Genomic DNA, 19,044 nt, shown 5'->3' on the forward strand with positions numbered 1-19,044 from the left:
ACGGCGCAACCCGCGAAGCGCTTTGAGAACGCGAGAAGGGGCTGAGTCGAGTGCGAGGATTATTACCGTCATCACCGTCGTTATTATAGTTATTATTGATATGGTGGTTATTATTATCAGAGGGAGGGAGGGAGGGAGGGGGTGGTGGGTGGGGTTGGGGGTAGGGGTTTGGGGGGCTGCGGTGTTACCTTTGCTGGAGATTTCTCTGCCGTCCGGACTCGACTTCGTACCCAGCGCCGCCGCCTGTGGTTGTGGTACATTTTCTCGCTGGGATTCCAGGACTTGGGCTGCTTGTCTGGGGGCACAATGATCCCGTACTCCCAGCCTGTTGGACACCAGGAGAGCACGGCTCAGGAGAGGGGGGCACAGGTCAGCGGCCGACAGAACCCCCCCCCCTCCTCCCCCCCACCCCACTCCCCCACCACCCCACACACACACAGCTCCGACTACTCACCCCCTCCCCGCCCAACCCACCCCAACCCACCACAGCCAGAGCCATCGTTCAGAGGCAAAGGCTGACCAGCCGATCTGACCATTTCTTGGGGGTGTGGGGTGGGGGAGTGAGTGGGGTCTCGTAATAGGGGGAGGAGGAGGAGGAGGAGGAGGGGGGAAGTGGGGTCCTCTGGGCTGAACTGCCATTAAGGTGATGTGCTTGCTATAGGGACGTCAGAATCGTGCCCATCCTCTGTGACTTGGAGTGAGTGAGGTTTGATGTCTCACCTGAAGAGCCTCACCTCCGACAATGCTCTCTCTCTCTCTCTCTCTCTCTCTCTCTTCTCTCTCACACACTCTCTCTCTCACACTCTCTCTCCCCCCCCCACCCCCAGCACTGGACTGGAGCATCATCCTGGACGGTGAGCTCAAAGTCCCCGACGGGTTGGGGGAATCAAACCCACAAACCCCTGACCCGGAGACGTAGACCCAGCGACCGATCCGGGCTGAATGTTGGCACTCACCGTTCTCATCCACTGCCCGGTTAATATCGGTTGTCCATGGCTCCTGGTATCTCCACCCGGCCGGCATTTCCATCTCCTCCTTTGACAGGTGTTTCCGGCCTTTCTGAAAGACACGGGGAAAAAAATCCACCGCCTGATCCCGGGAACGAGATTCCGCAACGGATCCCGGAACTCCCAGAACCGACGCGAGGAACAACGGAGGCGGGGAGGAAAAGACTGGACGGGAACAGAGGATCGGGACCCAACGGGAATCTTCAGAAGATCACGGGATCGTGATAACAATCTTTGCGCCTTGTTCAACAACAACAACAACAACAACTTGCACGTATATAGCGCCCTCCAGGTAGGGTAGCGCCTCAGAGCGCTTAACAGTGGCGGCGCCTGACTCCGAGCCATAAGTCTTCCGGCGGGAGATGTCTCACAACACTGCAGAGTGAAACTATGTCTGGTTTGGAGACTCTTTAAACATGGTGATGGGTTTCCGTGTGTGTCAGACACTAAGCCTCTAACCCCGAGGTGAGTAGAGAGCGCGAGAGATACCCACAATGTCTGTGTATTGCTCGGCAGCTGGACCCCACTCCTCCTCCACCGAGCGCGCTTCGTTCTCGAACACCTCGTCCATAAACTCGTTGTGTCCCGCGTCGGGGTCAAACAGCAAACTGCGGAGACACGGAGAGACAGAGAGAGAGAGAGAGAGAGGACCTGTGGTATCCATCTCCACAACTGGTATCAAATAATGATATAATAATAATCCTTACGATTGATCTCTAGCGCCTTTCACTTCAGGAGGACACCTCCGCGGGGTATATGGTAAGTCGCAGTGAGTTCACACGCAGCAGCAATATCCCGACAGCCAGGAAATCAATCAGTGATCTTCTTCAGGGCAGGGTGATCCGACTGGCGGCCCGCGGGCCGCATCCAGCCCGCGAGCCAGTTTCATCCATCCCCAGCCCCTCCCTCCATTTCCCGTGGCCCACTCGCCCACTCAGTAACCCGTAAACGTTAGGTTATGTTTCCGGAAGGGAAGGGAAAAGCAAAATAATGTTTCTCAGAAGGTTGGACCGGCGTAATGTTAAATCAGTGGCTGTGACGATTCCCACGTCAATTCCCAACGTTTGGGTTCCAACCCCTCGCCCCCGACCCCCCCCTCCCAACTCCCACGTCCCTCACAATCCACACCCCCTCCGTTGCACTCACCACCTCTCGGGATCGATGGTCCACTTGCCGTCCCACTGCCAGCCTTTCAGGGGGTGGAAGTCCTTCTTGGACAATCGGATCTTGCCCATCGCATCGGAGAAAGGCGGGTGCTGGAACAGTCCACTGGTACCCCAGTGACCCATCACCTTCGCCTGGTTTTCATACTGGAGACCAATGAGAGCATTAATACTCCTAAGCCAGAGCGAGAGTAATGGTACTCCAGCTCCAGATAGAGGGCGTTAATACCCCAGAACAATAACGCCGACAACAAACGACACTTGGAATAGCGCCCTCCGCATCGGAAAGATGTCCCAGGTCGCTGGACAGTCAGGGTTTTTGGTACCCCCATCACCCCAGCCCTCGCCGGGCTCCACTGGCTCCCAATCACACGCACACTCCCCCCTCCCTCTCCGCCCTGGCTGGGGCTCAGACTCCACTATATTAGGGGCAGAATCTGTGCCAGCGAGGGATGGGACGGGCAATTGGAGGGGTGGAGGGGGTGTGGGGGGTGGTGGTTGGACAGGGCAATGAGGGAAGGACGGGTGGGGGAGGGGGGAAGGGGGTAGAGGGGGGAGGATTCGGGCTAAACTCACCCTCTCGGCCGCAACGAAAAACTTCCCTTCTGTGAACTTCTCAAACTCCGTCTCGTCGGTGGCCAAACCCATCCACACCCTGAGCCTGAGCTGGGCTGCACTGCGCTTCTCAGAGCTCTTGTCCATCGGGTACTGCGGAGGACACATCAAGGCCATGGGACAGAGGTCACGCGCCACAAATTCCCCCCCCGCTCTTAGCCTGAACACCCCATCCCATCCCTGTAGCTCAGCGGTCGCGAGCGAGAGGACGCTGGGTTCGATTCCCGGGCGGGTCGGGTCAGATCAGGGCGAAACCTTTACCCCGCGGGTGGGTGGCGTCCGGGAGCGAGTACCTTGAGGAAGACGGTTTGGAGCCTTCCGCAGAACTGCCCCGAAGAGAAGGAGCTGGTTCTGGTGTACAGCACGGTGTGAGCTTTGATCCGGACGCTCGCCACTCGCTTCTCGCCCACCAGCATCCAAACGATCACGTCGGGCAAACCGTTCTGCGGCTGAGGGAGGCCAGAGACAAAGGGAGAGAGAGAGAGAGAGAGAGAGAGAGAGGGGGTTGGTCACTCTGTGCGTCCCCCCGCTTGTCAGACACCCCCATAACACCGTCCTTGTTAAACCCCACAAATAATTCCTGTAGCTCAGGGGTTACCGAGCCCTCGCCTCGCAAACGAGAGGACCTGTGTTCGGTTCCCGGTCAGGACGAAACCTTAGGCAAGTTTCCTTACGCGACCTCAGGGGCGGGCAATTATTTTGGCTGGCGAGTTTTGGTAAGCTTCGCTTACAGACGCAAACATAGACGCAAACGCTTAATAAGAGCTCAAAATAAGTCTTACACTTGTGAAGTCCATATCATCGACATTCATTAAAATTAGGTTCGATAAAAACAACTCATTGAGCGGAGATCGATTCGATATTTATTCATTTAGTCACATATTGATGAGAATGTCAGACGCTCACTCAACGGGAAGAGCGAAAGCGCTGATGATGTGCGTTAACCAGACAATTGAAGTCAGGCGTCGTCTCCGTCGTTGCAGCGCGGAGCACTGCTGCAAGCTGGTCAGCGGTCATCGCAGAGCTCTGTTTGGATCGATTGAATTTCATCACAGAAACTGTCTCCTCGCGTCTGTATGTTGATCCAAACAGCGCGAGCATCCTCCAGGCACGAGGCTTTATTTTTGGAAAGGTATAATCATTAAGGAGAGGCGTAAAAACTGGGATACAGAACATCCGTGCGCTCGGATTCCAATTCCTCAAGCCCAGCTACAAATTGCCTGTGGTTTAATCCTTTTGCTCGAATGTAGTTGACCACTTTCGTAACTGTGTCCACACGACATTGCTTCGTCTTAGAACACTCTCACAGAGGACCTCTTGGCGGATAATGCAGTGTAGAAAAACAATACTCTGCTCCGGATTTGTTTCTTTGACTTGATCTCGAATTCTTTTCAGTAACCCAACATTTTTGCCTGTCCGATTTGGGCGTCCGTCGGTGGTCGCATTTCCCCAATTTTTTCCACAACGCTCCTAATTTTAAGCTACACTTACTTACTGCCTCCAAAAAGTCTTCTCCGGTTGTCGGACCTTTCATTGACCGCATCGATGCCGATTCTTCTGTGAGCTCAAAATGTTTGGCGATGCCTCGAACGAAAAGTCATCAACTGGCTGCGTCTTTGCCAAACTTTTTTTTTTCTTGTCCGGACCTAAAATTGAGGCAGAGTCAACCACACGTTCCTTTAGAAATTCTCCTTCAGAGATTGGTTCGCGCTTCGTGGCGGCTTTCTGCGCAATCTCGTGACTCGCTCTCGTAACCTCATCCTGGGACGCAAATTGTTTTGCGGAAACGCTTTGGCCTCTGTGGCTTCGAGCGACCGCCTCGTCCTCCTTCTTCGGCGGAAACGTTCTTACGCTTGCGAGCGCGGTTGCTCTCAAAATGGCCGTTCGAGTTGAAGTAGCCTTTGAGCACCGACGCCACTTTCTTTGCCAATCAAGCCATAGCCTTTCCCGCCCGCGCCGGTAACAAAACTACGTAGAGGTCCATTCTTGGTGGAATATTCGGCCTTCGGGGTCCACTTTTTCCCGCTTCTTTGATCGACTCCGTTTCGAATTCACGTCCTCTTCAGTGAAAAGCGTTGCCGCGGTGGCTCGAAAATTCGCCGATCCCTACATTTCTGACCTCGGCCCGATTCAGCCCTTCAGGGAACGTGCGCGCAACTGAGCCGTGCGATTGGCCGGTGTTCCCGGTCTGATTCAAATGCGGAATTTGCGGGACTTTCTGGGACTGAAACCAACTATAATGTTTTCTATTGGGAGACACACTGACGGGCCGGAGAGAATCATTTGGTGGGCCGGATAAGGCCCGCGGGCCGTATTTTGCCCACCCCTGCGCTATATACTCTGTGTGTGTGTGTGTGGGTGTGTGTGAGTGACTGTGAGTGTGTGTGTGTGTGAGTGTATGTGAGTGTTTGAGAGGGTGGGTGTATGTGTGCATGTGTGAGTGTGTGTGAGTGTATGTGAGTGTGTGTATGTGTGTGTATGTGAGTGTCTGTGTGTGTGTGAGTGCGTGTGAGTGTCTGTGTGTGTGTGAGTGCGTGTGAGTGTACGTGAGTGTTTGAGGGGGTGGTGTATGCGTGTGAGTGTGTGTGAGAAACACGCCTCTGTTTACCAGCAGTCAGTAGGAACCCGGTTGTTAGTCGACTGATAGATCGCTGTCCGGGGGGGGGGCGGTGGGGGGTGGGGGGCACTAATCCATTGAAAAATAATAATAATAATAATTCGGTCACTCAAACCGCGACAGTTTGTGGGGACGTCGCCGTGGAGAGGAGAGGGGAAGCCGGGCAAGTGACTGACCTCCTCGGCAATGGTGGTTAGTGCCTCGATCCACTCCTCCACCTGAGGCAGAGAGCCCTGGACACTGTCACCCTCCTCCTTCAGTTTCTTGGCCGCCCGACGGAGTCTACGGAGCACAGCCGAGCGGAGCTGGTGCAGGTGGTGGTCGAGGACAGTGACGTGGGGCAGGGTCTCGGGCTCCGGCAAAGGGCGGCTGGAGAGAGGGAGAGAGGGAGAGAGATGAGAGAGAGGGGGAGAGAGAGAGAGATGAGAAAGAGGGAGAGAGAGCGAGAGAGATGAGAGGGAGGGAGAGAAGAAGCGAGAGAGAGGGATAAGAGAGAGGGAGAAGAGAGAGAGAGAGAAGAGAAAGGGAGAGAGATGAGAGAGAGAGGGGGAGAAGAGAGAAATGAGAGAGGGGGAGATGAGAGAGAGAGAGGACGAGAGAAAGATATGAGAGAGAGAGAGAGAGAGAGAGAGAGAGAGCACGAGGGAGAGAGTGCGTTCACGTCAGGACAACAACAACACATGAGATTTACGCAGCGCTTTTCACGTCGGGAGGACGTCCCAAAGCCCTGGAGACTCGTGGGATTTGGACCCGAGTCGAGGGTTGGGGTCAGGAGGGGGTGGAGGGTGATCGAAGACGCGGTCGAAGAGGAGGGTGCAGAGCAATGGCCGGTCAACACGTGGCACCGAGCGCACCAACACGTGTCTCACCCGCGCGCACACTGTGTCACTGTGTGTGTGTGTGAGTGTGTGTTGGAGTGAGTGTGTGAGTGAGAAAGTGTGTGTGTGTGTGTGTATTATGCGAGAATGTGTGTGCGCGTGTGATGTGTGCGTGAGTGTGTGTGTCTGTGTGTGATTGTATGTGTGAGTGGGCGTGAGAGTGTGCGTGTGAGTGTGAGCGCGAGTGTGAGAAGTGTGTGTGTGTGTATGCGAGAATGTGTGTGAGTGTGTGATGTGTGTGTGTGCGTGTGAGCGTGAGCGTGTGTGTGAGAAGTGTGTGTGTGTATGCGAGAACGTGTGTGCGTGTGTGTGAGTGTACGTGTGAGTGTGAGCGCGTGTGTGAGATGTGTGTGTGTGTGTAACACTGACCTACAGTCTTTGATGACGCCGTCGATCATCTTCCCCCACAGTCCAGCGACGTTCTCGTCGGAAGTCGAGGCCACTTTGACCCCCTCAAAGTTCCTTTTCTTTTAAAAAAAAGTCATCAGCGGGTGTGAGGGTGGGGGTCGGGGGGTGGGGGTGTCTGTGTGTGAGTGTGTGTGTGTGTGTGTGTGAGGGTGTGTGAGTGTGTGTGTGTGTGAGGGTGAGTAGATGTTGGGGGTAGTGTGTGTATCTGTCTGTGTGTGTGTCTGTGTGTGTGTGTGAGTGTGTGTGTGTGAGTGTGATCATGTGTGTGTGTGTAAGCGTGTGTGTGTGAGGGTGTGTGAGGGTGTGTGTCTGTGTGTGTGTGTGTGTGTGTGTGTGTGTGAGTGTGTGTGGGGGTGTGTGAGGGTGTGTGTCTGGGTGTGTGTCTGGGTGTGTGTGAGTGTGTGTGTGAGGGTGTGTGTGAGGGTGTGTGTGAGGGTGTGTGAGTGTGTGTGAAGGTGTGAGTGTGTGAGTGTGTGTGTTTGTGTGTGTTTGTGTGAGGGTGTGTGAGGGTGTGTGTGTGTGTGTGTGAGGGTGTGTGAGTGTGTGAGGGTGTGAGTGTGTGTGAGGGTGTGTGGGGGTGTGTCTGTGTGTGTGTGTGTGAGTGTGTGTGTGTGCCTGGGGGGGTGGGGGGGGGGGTGGGGGTGGGGGGGTGGATGGTGGGGGGGTGGGGGGGGTGGGGGGGGGGTAGGGGTAGCCACTCACCAGTCGATCGGTGACTTTGAGGAGGATGTTGAGGGTCTCGAGTCGGTTTGTGACGTTCTCCCAACAGGAGGTCACAGCGGTGACGGGTTTGATACCGTTCCACGGCAGATAATGGTAGTAATTCCCTGAACGCAAGTCAGAGCCGTGACCCCACATTCCTTCATCTCTCCCCCAAACCCACCCACCCCACCCCACCCACCCGCCAGACCACCCACCCACCCCACCCCACCCGCCGCCAGCCCACCCACCCACCCACCCCACCCACACCCACCCGCCAGACCACCCACCCACCCCACCCCACCCGCCCGCCAGACCACCCACCCACCCCACCCCACCCGCCCGCCAGCCCACCCACCCACCCACCCCACCCCACCCGCCCACCAGCCCACCCACCGCACCCGCCCAGACCACCCACCCACTCACCCACCCAGGTGTTGCGTGCGTGTGCGTGTTTGTGTGTGTCTGTATGCGTGACAGTCTGGGTATTGTGTGTGTGTGTGTGTGTGTGTGCCCGTGTGCTCGCTCACTCACCATCGTACATGGCGCGGCTGTACTGCGTGGTGGAGGCGTGTAGTTTGCAGGACGTGTCGTACTTGTTACCGTAGTTGCCGACGCTGACCTCGAACTGCACCGGTTCCCGTACCTCCTGCATCCGCGTCGCCGAGTAAAACGTGGCACACACACTGAACTTCCGGCACTGCAGGAACCGCTGCCAGAACAGCGCAGAGGGAGACCCCTCAGATCACAACAACAACAACAACGACAACAGCAACGACAACGACGATGGCGACAACAACGACGACGACAAGAAACAACGACGACGACGACAACGACGACAACTGCAACAACGACAACGACGACGACAAGAACGACAACGACGACAAACACAACAACAAAGACAACTACGACAAGAACAACGACGACAAGAACAACAACGACAACAACGACGACGACAAGAACGACAATGACAACTACGACGACGACAACAGCCTCAAGCACAACAGCAACGACGACGACAACAACGACAACAACAAGAACGGCAACAACAAGGACGCTGACAACCACGACGAGTTGCAGCGTCCCGGAACGCTGGAGGCCCTACAATAATAATCCCCGCGTTTCGCCTCCATCGCTTCGCGGGTTACACTGTGAAGCGTAGTGACCGCGTGTTTTGTGGGCGACTAATACAATTGTACGGTGAAACTTACGCTTTACGCACCGATAGAGAAATTCTTAGGATTAACGCAAAAATAGTCCTTACATACTCCCTACCTCCCCCTCCTCCCCTTCAAGGAGACCCCTCCCCAAGGAGAAGCCTCCCCCTCCTCCCCTTCAAGGAGACCCCTTCCCAAGGAGAAGCCTCCGCCTCCTCCCAAGGAGACCCCTCCTCCAAGGACAAGCCTCCGCCTTCTCCCAAGGAGACCCCTCCTCCAAAGGGAAGCCTCCGCCTCCTCCCAAGGAGACCATTCCCCCCTCCCGCAGAAGGAAATAAGAGGGACTTGAGTCCATGTCACTCTCTGTACAGATGTAGTTTGTTGTTGTTGTTGTTGTGGTGGTGGTACCTGGACGGCGATGCAGTCCCCGGGCGGGAGGTCATCCAGTTTCTTCTCCGGCAGCTCATCCGTCTCCGTGATCAACTCCACCAGGATCCGCCCACAGTAGGACACACCCTCGCCCTGACACAGCGACAGCAACACACCTGCTCACACTTGCTCACACCTGCTCACACTTGCTGACACAGGGACGATAACACGCCCGCTAACACTCGCTCACACCTGCTCACACTCGCTCACACCCGCTCACACTCGCCCCGACACAGGGACGGCAACACACCCGCTCACACTCGCTCACACTCACCCCGACACAGCGACGGCAACACACCCGCTCACACTCGCCCCGACACAGGGACGGCAACACACCCGCTCACACTCGGCCACGCCCGCCCACACTCGCCCCGACACAGCGACGGCAACACACGCGCTCACACCCGCTCACCCGCACAACCACATAAGGTTCTAGATCCCATCTCGCGGGGAGTGAGCGAGCGAGAGAGAAGGAGAGAGAGAGAGAGAGAGAAAGAGAGAGAGGAGATGAATGGAGATCAGTCGGGGTTGGTGTCAGGACGCCGGTGAAGGTACTTTGCCTGTGTTGAGCTCGTCGTATTTCTCGCCCCGGTCACTGCTGTCCCGGGGGCTGCCATAAAGGTTCAGGAAACAGGGTCCAAAAGCAGGAAGAAATCCCGTTGACTCCTCCCCTGGTGTCAGAGCACAGGAAACGGGTCAGCGTTACAACAGGAAGCGGGTCAGTGGTTACAACAGGAAGCGGGTCAGCGTTACAACAGGAAGCGGGTCAGCGTTACAACAGGAAGTGGGTCAGCGTTACAACAGGAAGTGGGTCAGCGTTACAACAGGAAGCGGGTCAGCGTTACAACAGGAAGTGGGTCAGCGTTACAACAGGAAGCGGGTCAGCGGTACAACAGGAAGCGGGTCAGCGTTACAACAGGAAGCGGGTCAGCGTTACAACAGGAAGCGGGTCAGTGGTACAACAGGAAGCGGGTCAGCGTTACAACAGGAAGCGGGTCAGCGTTACAACAGGAAGTGGGTCAGCGTTACAACAGGAAGTCAGCATCACCACAGGAAGTTGATCAGCTGCTTTTTTTAATAAAAATTGACCGGTCGGGTGTCTGACACACACGGAAACCCGTCACCGTGACCGGTCGGGTGTCTGACACACACGGAAACCCGCCACCGTGACCGGTCGGGCGTCTGACACACACGGAAACCCGTCACCGTGACCGGCCGGGCGTCTGACACGCGCGGAAACCCGTCACCGTGACCGGCCGTGCGTCTGACACTCAAACCCGTCACCGTGACCGGCCGGGCGTCTGACACACATGGAAACCCGTCACCGTTGCTAAAGAGAGTCTCCAAACCCGACCGAGAATTCCATTCGTCGCACCTCCACCTGGAAACCCCGGAGAGAGATTGTTGGAACCCACTCTCTCACCTTCCACTCCTGTTCCAGTTGACGAGATCTTCGAGATGCTCAGTTGCGCAGTTCCCAGCGCGTTGTGCTTGTTGCCTTTACTCCTGGAATGAACACCACCGAGCCGGACCGTTATTCCCACTCACCTGGACAACAGTCACTTCGCGTTTGACGCCTCACGCCATAAAAATGACCAACAATGATATTATTCCTCGCATTTGATACAGCGCCTTATCGCACCTTCGAGACGTCTCAAAGGGCTTCAAGGGTTACACTGTAAAGTGAACTGACTGTACGTTTGGGGGCGAAAACGGGGCAACCGACGGCGCACAGCAGCGTCCCCACAAACAGCCGCGGATTGTGTGACCGCATTTTTTTGTTGTTGCTGTTGCTTTTTGGAGGGATTATTTTTTGGAGAGGATAGACTGGGGGTAGGGGGGAGAGTGGGGTTAGACTGGGGGTGAGCAGGGGGGAGAGTGGGGTTAGACTGGGGGGGAGCAGGGGGGAGAGTGGGGTTAGACTGGGGGGGAAGCAGGGGGAGAGTGGGTTAGACTGGAGGGAGCAGGGGGAGAGTGGGGTTAGACTGGGGGGAGCAGGGGGGAGAGTGGGGTTAGATTGGGGGTGGGGAGAGAGTGGGGTTAGACTGGGGGTGAGCAGGGGGGAGAGTGGGGTTAGATTGGGTGCAGTATCTGTGGACGTACATACCGGTCTCGCACCGTGAGCCGAATATTTTCACACAAGGACGGGAACTGTGTGTGAGAGAGAGAGAGAGAGAGAGAGTGAGAGGGAGAGGGGGAGAGATAGGGACAGGAAGAAAGAGAGATAGAAAGGGAGAAAGACAGACAGACAGACAGACAGATTTGAGGTTGGGGATGGAGTTGGGGCTTGAGTTTGGGGCTAGGAGTTGGGGCTTGGGTTTGGGGCTAGGAGTTGGGGCTAGAGTTTGGGGCTAGGAGAGGGGGTTGGGTTTGGGGCTAGGAGTTGGGGCTAGGGTTTGGGGCTGAGAGTTGGGGTTAGGGTTTGGGGCTGAGAGTTGGGGTTAGGGTTTGGGGCTGAGAGTTGGGGTTAGGGTTGGGGTCAGTGACTGAGTGTAAACTGTCTCCAATGTGCGCGGCAGTGACAGCGAAGCTGATGTCTGACCCGGCTCTTGAGGTTAATGACTTGGTTCCACTCCGGGTTGATTTGATTCTCGATGACTTTTGTGGCGATCTGATGGCAGAGAATAGAATAAGTTCTCGTCTCTCCAAACATCCATCTCTCCGAGTACATTGCCATCGCTCCAAAGGTCTGGCACACACGGAAGCCCATCACCGCGATCAGCCGGGTGTCTGGCACACACGGAAGCCCATCACCGCGATCAGCCGGGTGTCTGGCACACACGGAAGCCCATCACCGCGATCAGCCGGGTGTCTGGCACACACGGAAGCCCATCACCGCGATCAGCCGGGTGTCTGGCACACACGGAAACCCATCACCGCGATCAGCCGGGTGTCTGGCACACACGGAAACCCATCACCGCGATCAGCCGGGTGTCTGGCACACACGGAAACCTGTCACACACACACACTGACTGACTGACTGACTGACACGCTGTGCACACGTCAGTCAGTGTGCGTCTGTCAGCGGTGTGTCAGTTAGTGTATGTGTGTGTCAGTCAATGTATGTGACAGGTTTCCGTGTGTGCCAGACACCCGGCTGATCGCGGTGATGGGCTTCCGTGTGTGCCAGACACCCGGCTGATCGCGGTGATGGGTTTCCGCGTGTGCCAGACACCCGGCTGATCGCGGTGATGGGTTTCCGTGTGTGCCAGACACCCGGCTGATCGCGGTGATGGGTTTCCGTGTGTGCCAGACACCCGGCTGATCGCGGTGATGGGTTTCCGTGTGTGCCAGACACCCGGCTGATCGCGGTGATGGACTTTCTCCGACACTCACCTTATTACCAGCAAAACTGACTTCCACGAAGGAATCCACAGTCTCCTTTCTCTCAGCCTCTGACCCCAAAAACTGCTTCAGATTTGTCATAATTTTCTTCTCCACTGAAACAAGAGCCGGTGATACAGTGTGTGTCGCTGTCAGTGTTATTTCATGTGTCACTCTGTGTGTGTGTGCGTGTGTGTGTGTGTGCGCGTGAGTGTGTGCGCGTGTCTGTCTCTTTCTGAGTCTGTGTATGTCTGTGTACATGCCTCTCCCTGTGAGTCTGTGTATGTGTGTCTGTGTGTGTCTGTGTGTGTGTGTCTGTCTGTGTGTGTGTCTGTCTGTGTGTGTCTGTGTGTGTCTGTGTGTGTGTGTGTGTATGTCTGTGTGTGTGTCTGTGTGTGTCTGTGTGTGTGTGTCTGTGTGTGTGTCTGTGTCTCGCTCTGTGAGTCTGTGTATGTGTGTCTGTGTGTGTGTGTGTGTCTATGTGTGTGTCTGTGTGTGTCTGTGTATGTGTGTGTGTGTGTGTGTCTGTCTGTGTGTGTGTCTGTGTGTGTGTGTCTGTCTGTGTGTGTATGCCTCGCTCTGTGAGTCTCTGCCTGTGTCTATGTCTGTATAGAGAGTGAGTCTGTATATATATATGTGTGTGTGTGAGTCTCACTGTGCGAGTCTGTGTGTGACGGGGAGTGTGAGGGAATGAGACTCACTGTGTAAGATGTCCTCTGCTCTGTAGATCTTGATGATGAAGGTTACCCAACGAGAGTGGATGCCAGCCGGCTGGAGCAGGTTACTTTCCACATCATCCTCTTCCTCAGTTCCTTTCTTGTCAATCTGATACAGTCAACACATCCATCAGTCACACACACACACAGAGTCTCTGGGTGTCTGTGTGTGTGTTACTATCTTCGTGGGGTGGTGGGGGGACGGGGACGGGGGTAATTGGGGTCTCCTTGGGGCTGAAGAGGCTCTAAGGTGAAGGTGACCTGTTCCCCCACCCGCCTCCACCCCTGGGACAGTCTCTAGTCCTGGTTCCTGAGCCAGGAGGGTCCAGGGCACTCACTACTGATGACAGCACAGCCCGGCCCGGCTCATTGGCAGGACCTGGAAGGGCCGACGAGTCACTGGGGGCAGGGAGTCAACCCACTCAGCTCAAGCTCTGGGCTCCCCCCAAGCCTTGGCTCTTGCTAACCAGCGCCTAATGTTCTCCGGAATTAGGTAATCCGGGTGTGTATCCCTCCCTGGAAAGAATTTGCAATCCATTCCAATACACAGGAATTCTAGGTTGGGTTCATGGAACTCTTGGGTTGAGTTTGGAGACTGTTAAGCACGGTGACGGGTTTCCGTGGGTGTCAGACACCCGGCCGGTCACGGTGACGGGTGTCCGTGGGTGTCAGACACCCGGCCGGTCACGGTGACGGTTTCCGTGGGTGTCAGACACCCGGCTGGTCACGGTGACGGGTTTCTATGTGTGTCAGACACCCGGCCGGTCATGGTGATGGGTTTCTATGTGTGTCAGACACCCGGCCGGTCACGGTGACGGGTTTCCGTGTGTGTCAGACACCCGGCTGGTCACGGTGACGGGTTTCTATGTGTGTCAGACACCCGGCCGGTCACGGTGACGGGTTTCTATGTGTGTCAGACACCCGGCCGGTCACGGTGACGGGTTTCCGTGGGTGTCAGACACCCGGCCGGTCATGGTGACGGGTGTCCGTGGGTGTCAGACACCCGGCCGGTCACGGTGACGGGTGACAATGAAGTCAATATCCGTTCCTCTTACCGGCACCTCGTCTCCTGCTCCGTGCACAATGATGCTGACCTTGAGGTAGCCTTTGGCCAACGTATTGACCTCGTTTGGCTCATACAGCAACAACCACTTCCTGAGCACTGCGTGACCTGCCGACAGACACTGTCTTTGCTCAGAGTTTCGCACAAGGCAGCAATCTCACCCCAAATACCCTCTCGCTTTAAGTCGTAAGAACAAGAGTCAAATAGCCAGGAGGGGCCGCGGTGTCCCGGGGCACTCGCCGCTGATGGCAGCACAGCCCGGCCCGGCTCGTTGGCAGGACCCGGAAGGGCCGACCAGTCACTGGGGGCCGGGAATCCTCTCCCTCGGCTCCCGTTATCATTGGAAACGAAAGCCAGCGACATTTTGGCGTCTAGGTCAACTCGATGGTCAATTTGTGACTGTGTGTGTGTGCGTGTGCGCGAGCGCGTGTGTGACTGTGTAGCTGAGCCCTCACATACCTGGCTGATCGTACACCGTACCAATGTCCAGCTGAAATTGGAAAGAAATGCGACAGCTCAGGAATGTTTCCATAATTATAATAACCCTCACGTTTGATATCATACCTCATTAAGACGGTTCAAACACCTCAATACGTTTTACTGCAAAGTGTAGTGACTGTGTGTTTTGTGTGTGGGGTGGGGGTGTGGGGGTGGGGGGGGGGGGGGAGAGGAAGGGGTTTGACAGCCAGGACACAGAGAGAGAGAAAGAGAGAGAGAAACTGGAATGGAGGGGGATTGGGAATGGAGGGGGATTGGGAATGGAGGGGGATTGGGAATGGAGGGGGATTGGGAATGGAGGGGGATTGGGAATGGAGGGGGATTGGGAATGGAGGGGATTGGGAATGGAGAGGGATTGGGAATGGAGGGGGATTGGGAATGGAGGGGATTGGGAATGGAGGGGGATTGGGAATGGAGGGGGATTGGGAATGGAGGGGATTGGGAATGGAGGGGGATTGGGAATGGAGGGGGATTGGGAATGGAGGGGGATTGGGAATGGAGGGGGATTGGGAATGGAGGGGGATTGGGAATGGAGGGGGATTGGGAATGGAGGGGGATTGGGAATGGAGGGGGATTGGGAATGGAGGGGCATTGGGCATTAGGATGGTTTGACTGAAGGACGAACCAGGAGATTGAGACACTCACCTTGAATATTCCCAGGATGGAGTCAGCCCGGAGCGAGTGGGAGTTTAAAACCTTCAAACAAGCGTTTATTATTTAATAATAATATTGTAATTTTATACATAATAATAATAATAATAATAATAATAATAATCCTGGCATTTGACCCGGTGCCCGATCACGTCTTCGAGACGTCTCAAAGCGCTCACAATAACAAAATAATAATCCTCGCATTCGATACAGCGCTTTTCACGCCTTCGAGACGACGTCTCAAAGCGCTTCGCAGGAATGCGCCTGTAACGTGTAGTGACCGTGTCTTTTTGTGGGAGAATCGGGGCCGCCAATTGCGCCCAGCGACGTCCCCACAAACGGTCGCGGATTGAGTGAGGCGAGGGATTATTACCCCCCCCCCCCCATCACACCCCCCACCCCCACCGGGAAAAGCGACGGGCGTTGTGTGACGGTGACTCTTTTTTTCACCGTAAACAGCACTCCCTCACCTGAATGTGGATAATTTCATTGAAGATTTCGGAGGGCAGTCCGTGGAAATTCTGGAAGAAAATCTGCGCAGGAAAAAAAGCGTTGGATGATTTGCATTTGCACCAGGTGGGGGGAGAGGGAGGCAGAGGGAGAGGGGGTGGTGGGGGGTGGGGTGGGGGGGGGGGTGACGGAAAGCGCAGTCATAACGATAGGTCTTAATAATGACGACGACTTTGTGGGCGAAATGCGACAGCCTATTGTGCACAGCAGTGTCCCCTCAAAGGGTCATGGATTGAAGTGACCAAATTATTATTATTATTATCTTTGGGGGGGAGGGTTATTAAGACAGGCTTTAAAGGGGGGAAAGAAGGGGTGAGGTGGACGGAGTTCCGGACGGGTGGGGGAGCTTGGGACGTCCTCCCGATGTGAAAGGCGCTGTGTAAACACCATTTGTTGTTGCTGTTGTTGTTGCTGGTGGACAGGGAGCCAGTGGAGCTGGGCCAGGGGGTGGGTGGGTGGGTATGGGTGTGGTGATGGGTTCAAGGAGTGGATTGATGCCCCTTAATGCCCGGGTTAAATCTCCTCCAGGGTTACCCCGCTCCCCCCCACCCTCACCTCTTCGAAGTAAGGGTTGTTTCCTCGCTTGACCCGGGTTCTGAAGACGGTCTCTCCCACGTACACCTTCACCACAGGCCGGATGTCAGCTCCTTGTAGCTGTCGGCCTTCCACAATCCTGACCCGAACCTGCGGAGGGAGAGTTTCTCCTCATTGCCCATTCCCTCCCTCCCTCCCCCTCGCTCTCCCTCCCTCCATACTCCACACTCATCATCTCAATCAGGGCAAGTGGACACTCACTAGGGTACCAACACACTCCAACATGGTGATGTTGGAGTGTGTTGGTACCCTAGTGACGGTGTACGGTGTGTGTGGAGTTACCCGGGTGATATTCCCGTGTGACGTGGTGATGGTGATGGTGACGGTGACGGGGGGGCGGTGGCGTTGCTCTGGTGATGGCCACGGCTGTACCTGGAAGTCCTGGGGCTTGTCGGAGAGGATGCGGGACAGTTTGGAGACTTTCCTGCCCGTCTCCCGATCCGGTGAGAGGGCCAGGTCCTGTCTGAGCGGCAATGAGCTCTCATCTCCCGCCGCCAGCTCCTTCTCCCTCTCCCGGCCTACAGCAACGGAGACACCAATTACGCCCTCGTTCCCCTTGCCCCCCCACCCCCTCCAGGGCTCAATCCCCTCGCGCCCCATCTCAGTCAATAGTTGATGGACCTTATTCCCCCACCACTCCCCCACCGTCCCCCAGGGAAGGGATACTGGGAGGGGAGGGGGGAGATGGGCTGAAGTGTTTTCTTCGCCCCGAAACCTCGCGCGTTAATCACTTATTGCTGACGTTCCACGACAGCTTGCCCGTACCTCGCTGAGCCCTTCGGGCGGGGTAGCTCGGTCGATCGTGTCTTCGAGACGTCTCAAAGCGCATCGATGGTCCCGCGGTGAAGGGAACCGGCGTGCGTACGTTGCGGGCGAAACGCGGCAGCCAATGGCGCACAGCGAAGTCCCCACAAACGGTCGTGAATTGAGTGACCGAATTATTATTATTATTATTTTTGAGGGATTATTACCCCCTCTCGCTTGCGAGGGGTAGCGGTCTGACCAACTGAGCTCTCTTACCGGCCTGGCTGTCTTGTTTCCCGGTGCCACGGTTTTCCTGATTCGCCTTTGCCGGAGGGTCGTAGACTACCTGGAAGCTCAGCGTCGTCTGGAGCGACAAGTAGGTATCGAGAAAGAACCCTTCAGCCACGGAAACCAACAAGAACGTTGCACTTATCCTGCTTCAGGAGGACAAACTCTCCCGGAGAATACAAGTGCGAGTCGCTGTTAGTTGCTGTGGTTGACATCTCACAGCGCTGAACACTGGATTCACTGTCAAGTGTAGTGACTGTGTGTTTTGTGGGCGGAGGCTGCAGCTAATTTGGCCCCAGTCACGTCCATCGCAAATACCCGTGAAGCGAGCGAGTGATTTTATCTGGAGGTTTGTCGGTCAGGATGTCGAGAGAGGGAGAGGGAGAAGCTCCCTTCTCTTTTCCCCAACAACGGCAGGACCTGGAAGGGCTGACCAGTCACTGGGGGCCGGGAATCCTCCCCCTCAGCTCCTGGTAACCCCACAGCCAAAGCCCAAACTAACTAACAGGGAGGGGGGTCCGAGCCGGACAAGCAGCGGGAAAGCTCGGCCAGACAGCGACATCAATGGCCGGAGCTGTGTGTGGGTTTAGATGGTCAGACTCCAGCAGTTACCCCAACGCACACTCTGGGCCTCCCCTCACCCCCACCCCCCACCCCCCACCCCCAAGCCTTGGCTCTCATCAGCCCGTGAACGAACACACTACAGAACTCGGACCTTGCCCTGACGTTTCTTCTTGTCGGTCAGAGCCACGCTGTCGAAGTTCACTGTCTTTATCTGATTTCCGATCAAGTTGAGGAGACGGACGGTGGTGGAGCCAATGACTCTGAGGAAACAAAGAGAAGCTGAGATGTGTAGGCGATCGCTAGGATGGTGGGAGGCAAAGTAGCATTTCTTTTGAACTTAATAGCAATAACAATCCTTCGAGACGTCTCAAAGCGCTTCACAGGATACACTGTAAAGTGCAGCGACTGTGTGTTTTGTGGGAGTCCCGAAAATAATGGACGATTGAGTAACCAATTTATTATTATTGTTTTTTTCCAAGTACCTCTCTCCCCTCTTCCCTGTTCCTCCCCCCCCGCAACCCCCAACCCACCCCCAATCCCCAAGTACGTTACCTGCCCTTCCCAATCTTGTCGTTTATCTTCAGATGGATCTGGAATGACGATTTCTCATCCAACGGAGTTCCCTTCAACTTAAACTCCAGGGTCTGAGAACGAAGGGGAGAGGAGAGGGAACAAGACAGAGGATGAGGGACTTCAGTTACGTGGAGAGATTAGAGAGGATTGGGATTGTTCTCCTTGGAGCAGAGAAGGTTGAGGGGAGATTTAATAGAGGGGTCGAAAATTATGAGGGGTTTTCGATAGAGCAGACAGGGGAGAAACTCTTTCCACTGGTGGGTGGGTTGGTAACCAGAGGACACAGATTTAAGATAATTGGCCAAAGGGGAGACGAGGAGACATTTTTTACACAGAGAGAGTTGTTACGGTCTGGAAAGATGGACGCCAGCAGATTTGATAACAACTTTCAAAAGGGAATTGGATCGGGACTTGAAGAGGAAAAGATGACAGGGCTATGGGGTAAGAGCGGGGAGTGGGACTAGTTGGGGTAAGAGCGAGGGAGTGGGACTAGTTGGTAGCTCTTCCAAAGGGCCGAATGGCCTCCTTCTGTGCTGTAATATTCTA

The 19,044-nt window shown here is 55.6% G+C and overlaps 1 protein-coding gene across 1 annotated transcript in view; it reads right to left on the reverse strand.

Annotated features, from left to right (window-relative positions):
* LOC103173454 (myoferlin-like) overlaps positions 1-19,044 on the reverse strand; it is a 35,317-nt gene that overhangs the window by 15,346 nt on the left and 927 nt on the right. Inside the window, 26 exon segments of the mRNA XM_042344418.1 lie at positions 189-325; positions 957-1,059; positions 1,501-1,615; positions 2,154-2,317; positions 2,747-2,878; positions 3,079-3,234; positions 5,579-5,771; positions 6,650-6,747; positions 7,391-7,515; positions 7,922-8,099; positions 8,953-9,066; positions 9,529-9,644; positions 10,397-10,479; positions 11,081-11,124; positions 11,516-11,584; positions 12,310-12,413; positions 12,999-13,122; positions 14,069-14,184; positions 14,536-14,566; positions 15,220-15,270; positions 15,696-15,758; positions 16,291-16,419; positions 16,702-16,847; positions 17,350-17,469; positions 18,088-18,185; positions 18,478-18,569. Coding sequence (XP_042200352.1) covers positions 189-325; positions 957-1,059; positions 1,501-1,615; positions 2,154-2,317; positions 2,747-2,878; positions 3,079-3,234; positions 5,579-5,771; positions 6,650-6,747; positions 7,391-7,515; positions 7,922-8,099; positions 8,953-9,066; positions 9,529-9,644; positions 10,397-10,479; positions 11,081-11,124; positions 11,516-11,584; positions 12,310-12,413; positions 12,999-13,122; positions 14,069-14,184; positions 14,536-14,566; positions 15,220-15,270; positions 15,696-15,758; positions 16,291-16,419; positions 16,702-16,847; positions 17,350-17,469; positions 18,088-18,185; positions 18,478-18,569 — 2,901 coding nt within the window.

The sequence above is a fragment of the Callorhinchus milii genome, unplaced genomic scaffold (genome assembly GCF_018977255.1).
Source record: "Callorhinchus milii isolate IMCB2004 unplaced genomic scaffold, IMCB_Cmil_1.0 Scaffold28, whole genome shotgun sequence".
Taxonomy (NCBI): Eukaryota; Metazoa; Chordata; class Chondrichthyes; order Chimaeriformes; family Callorhinchidae; genus Callorhinchus; species Callorhinchus milii.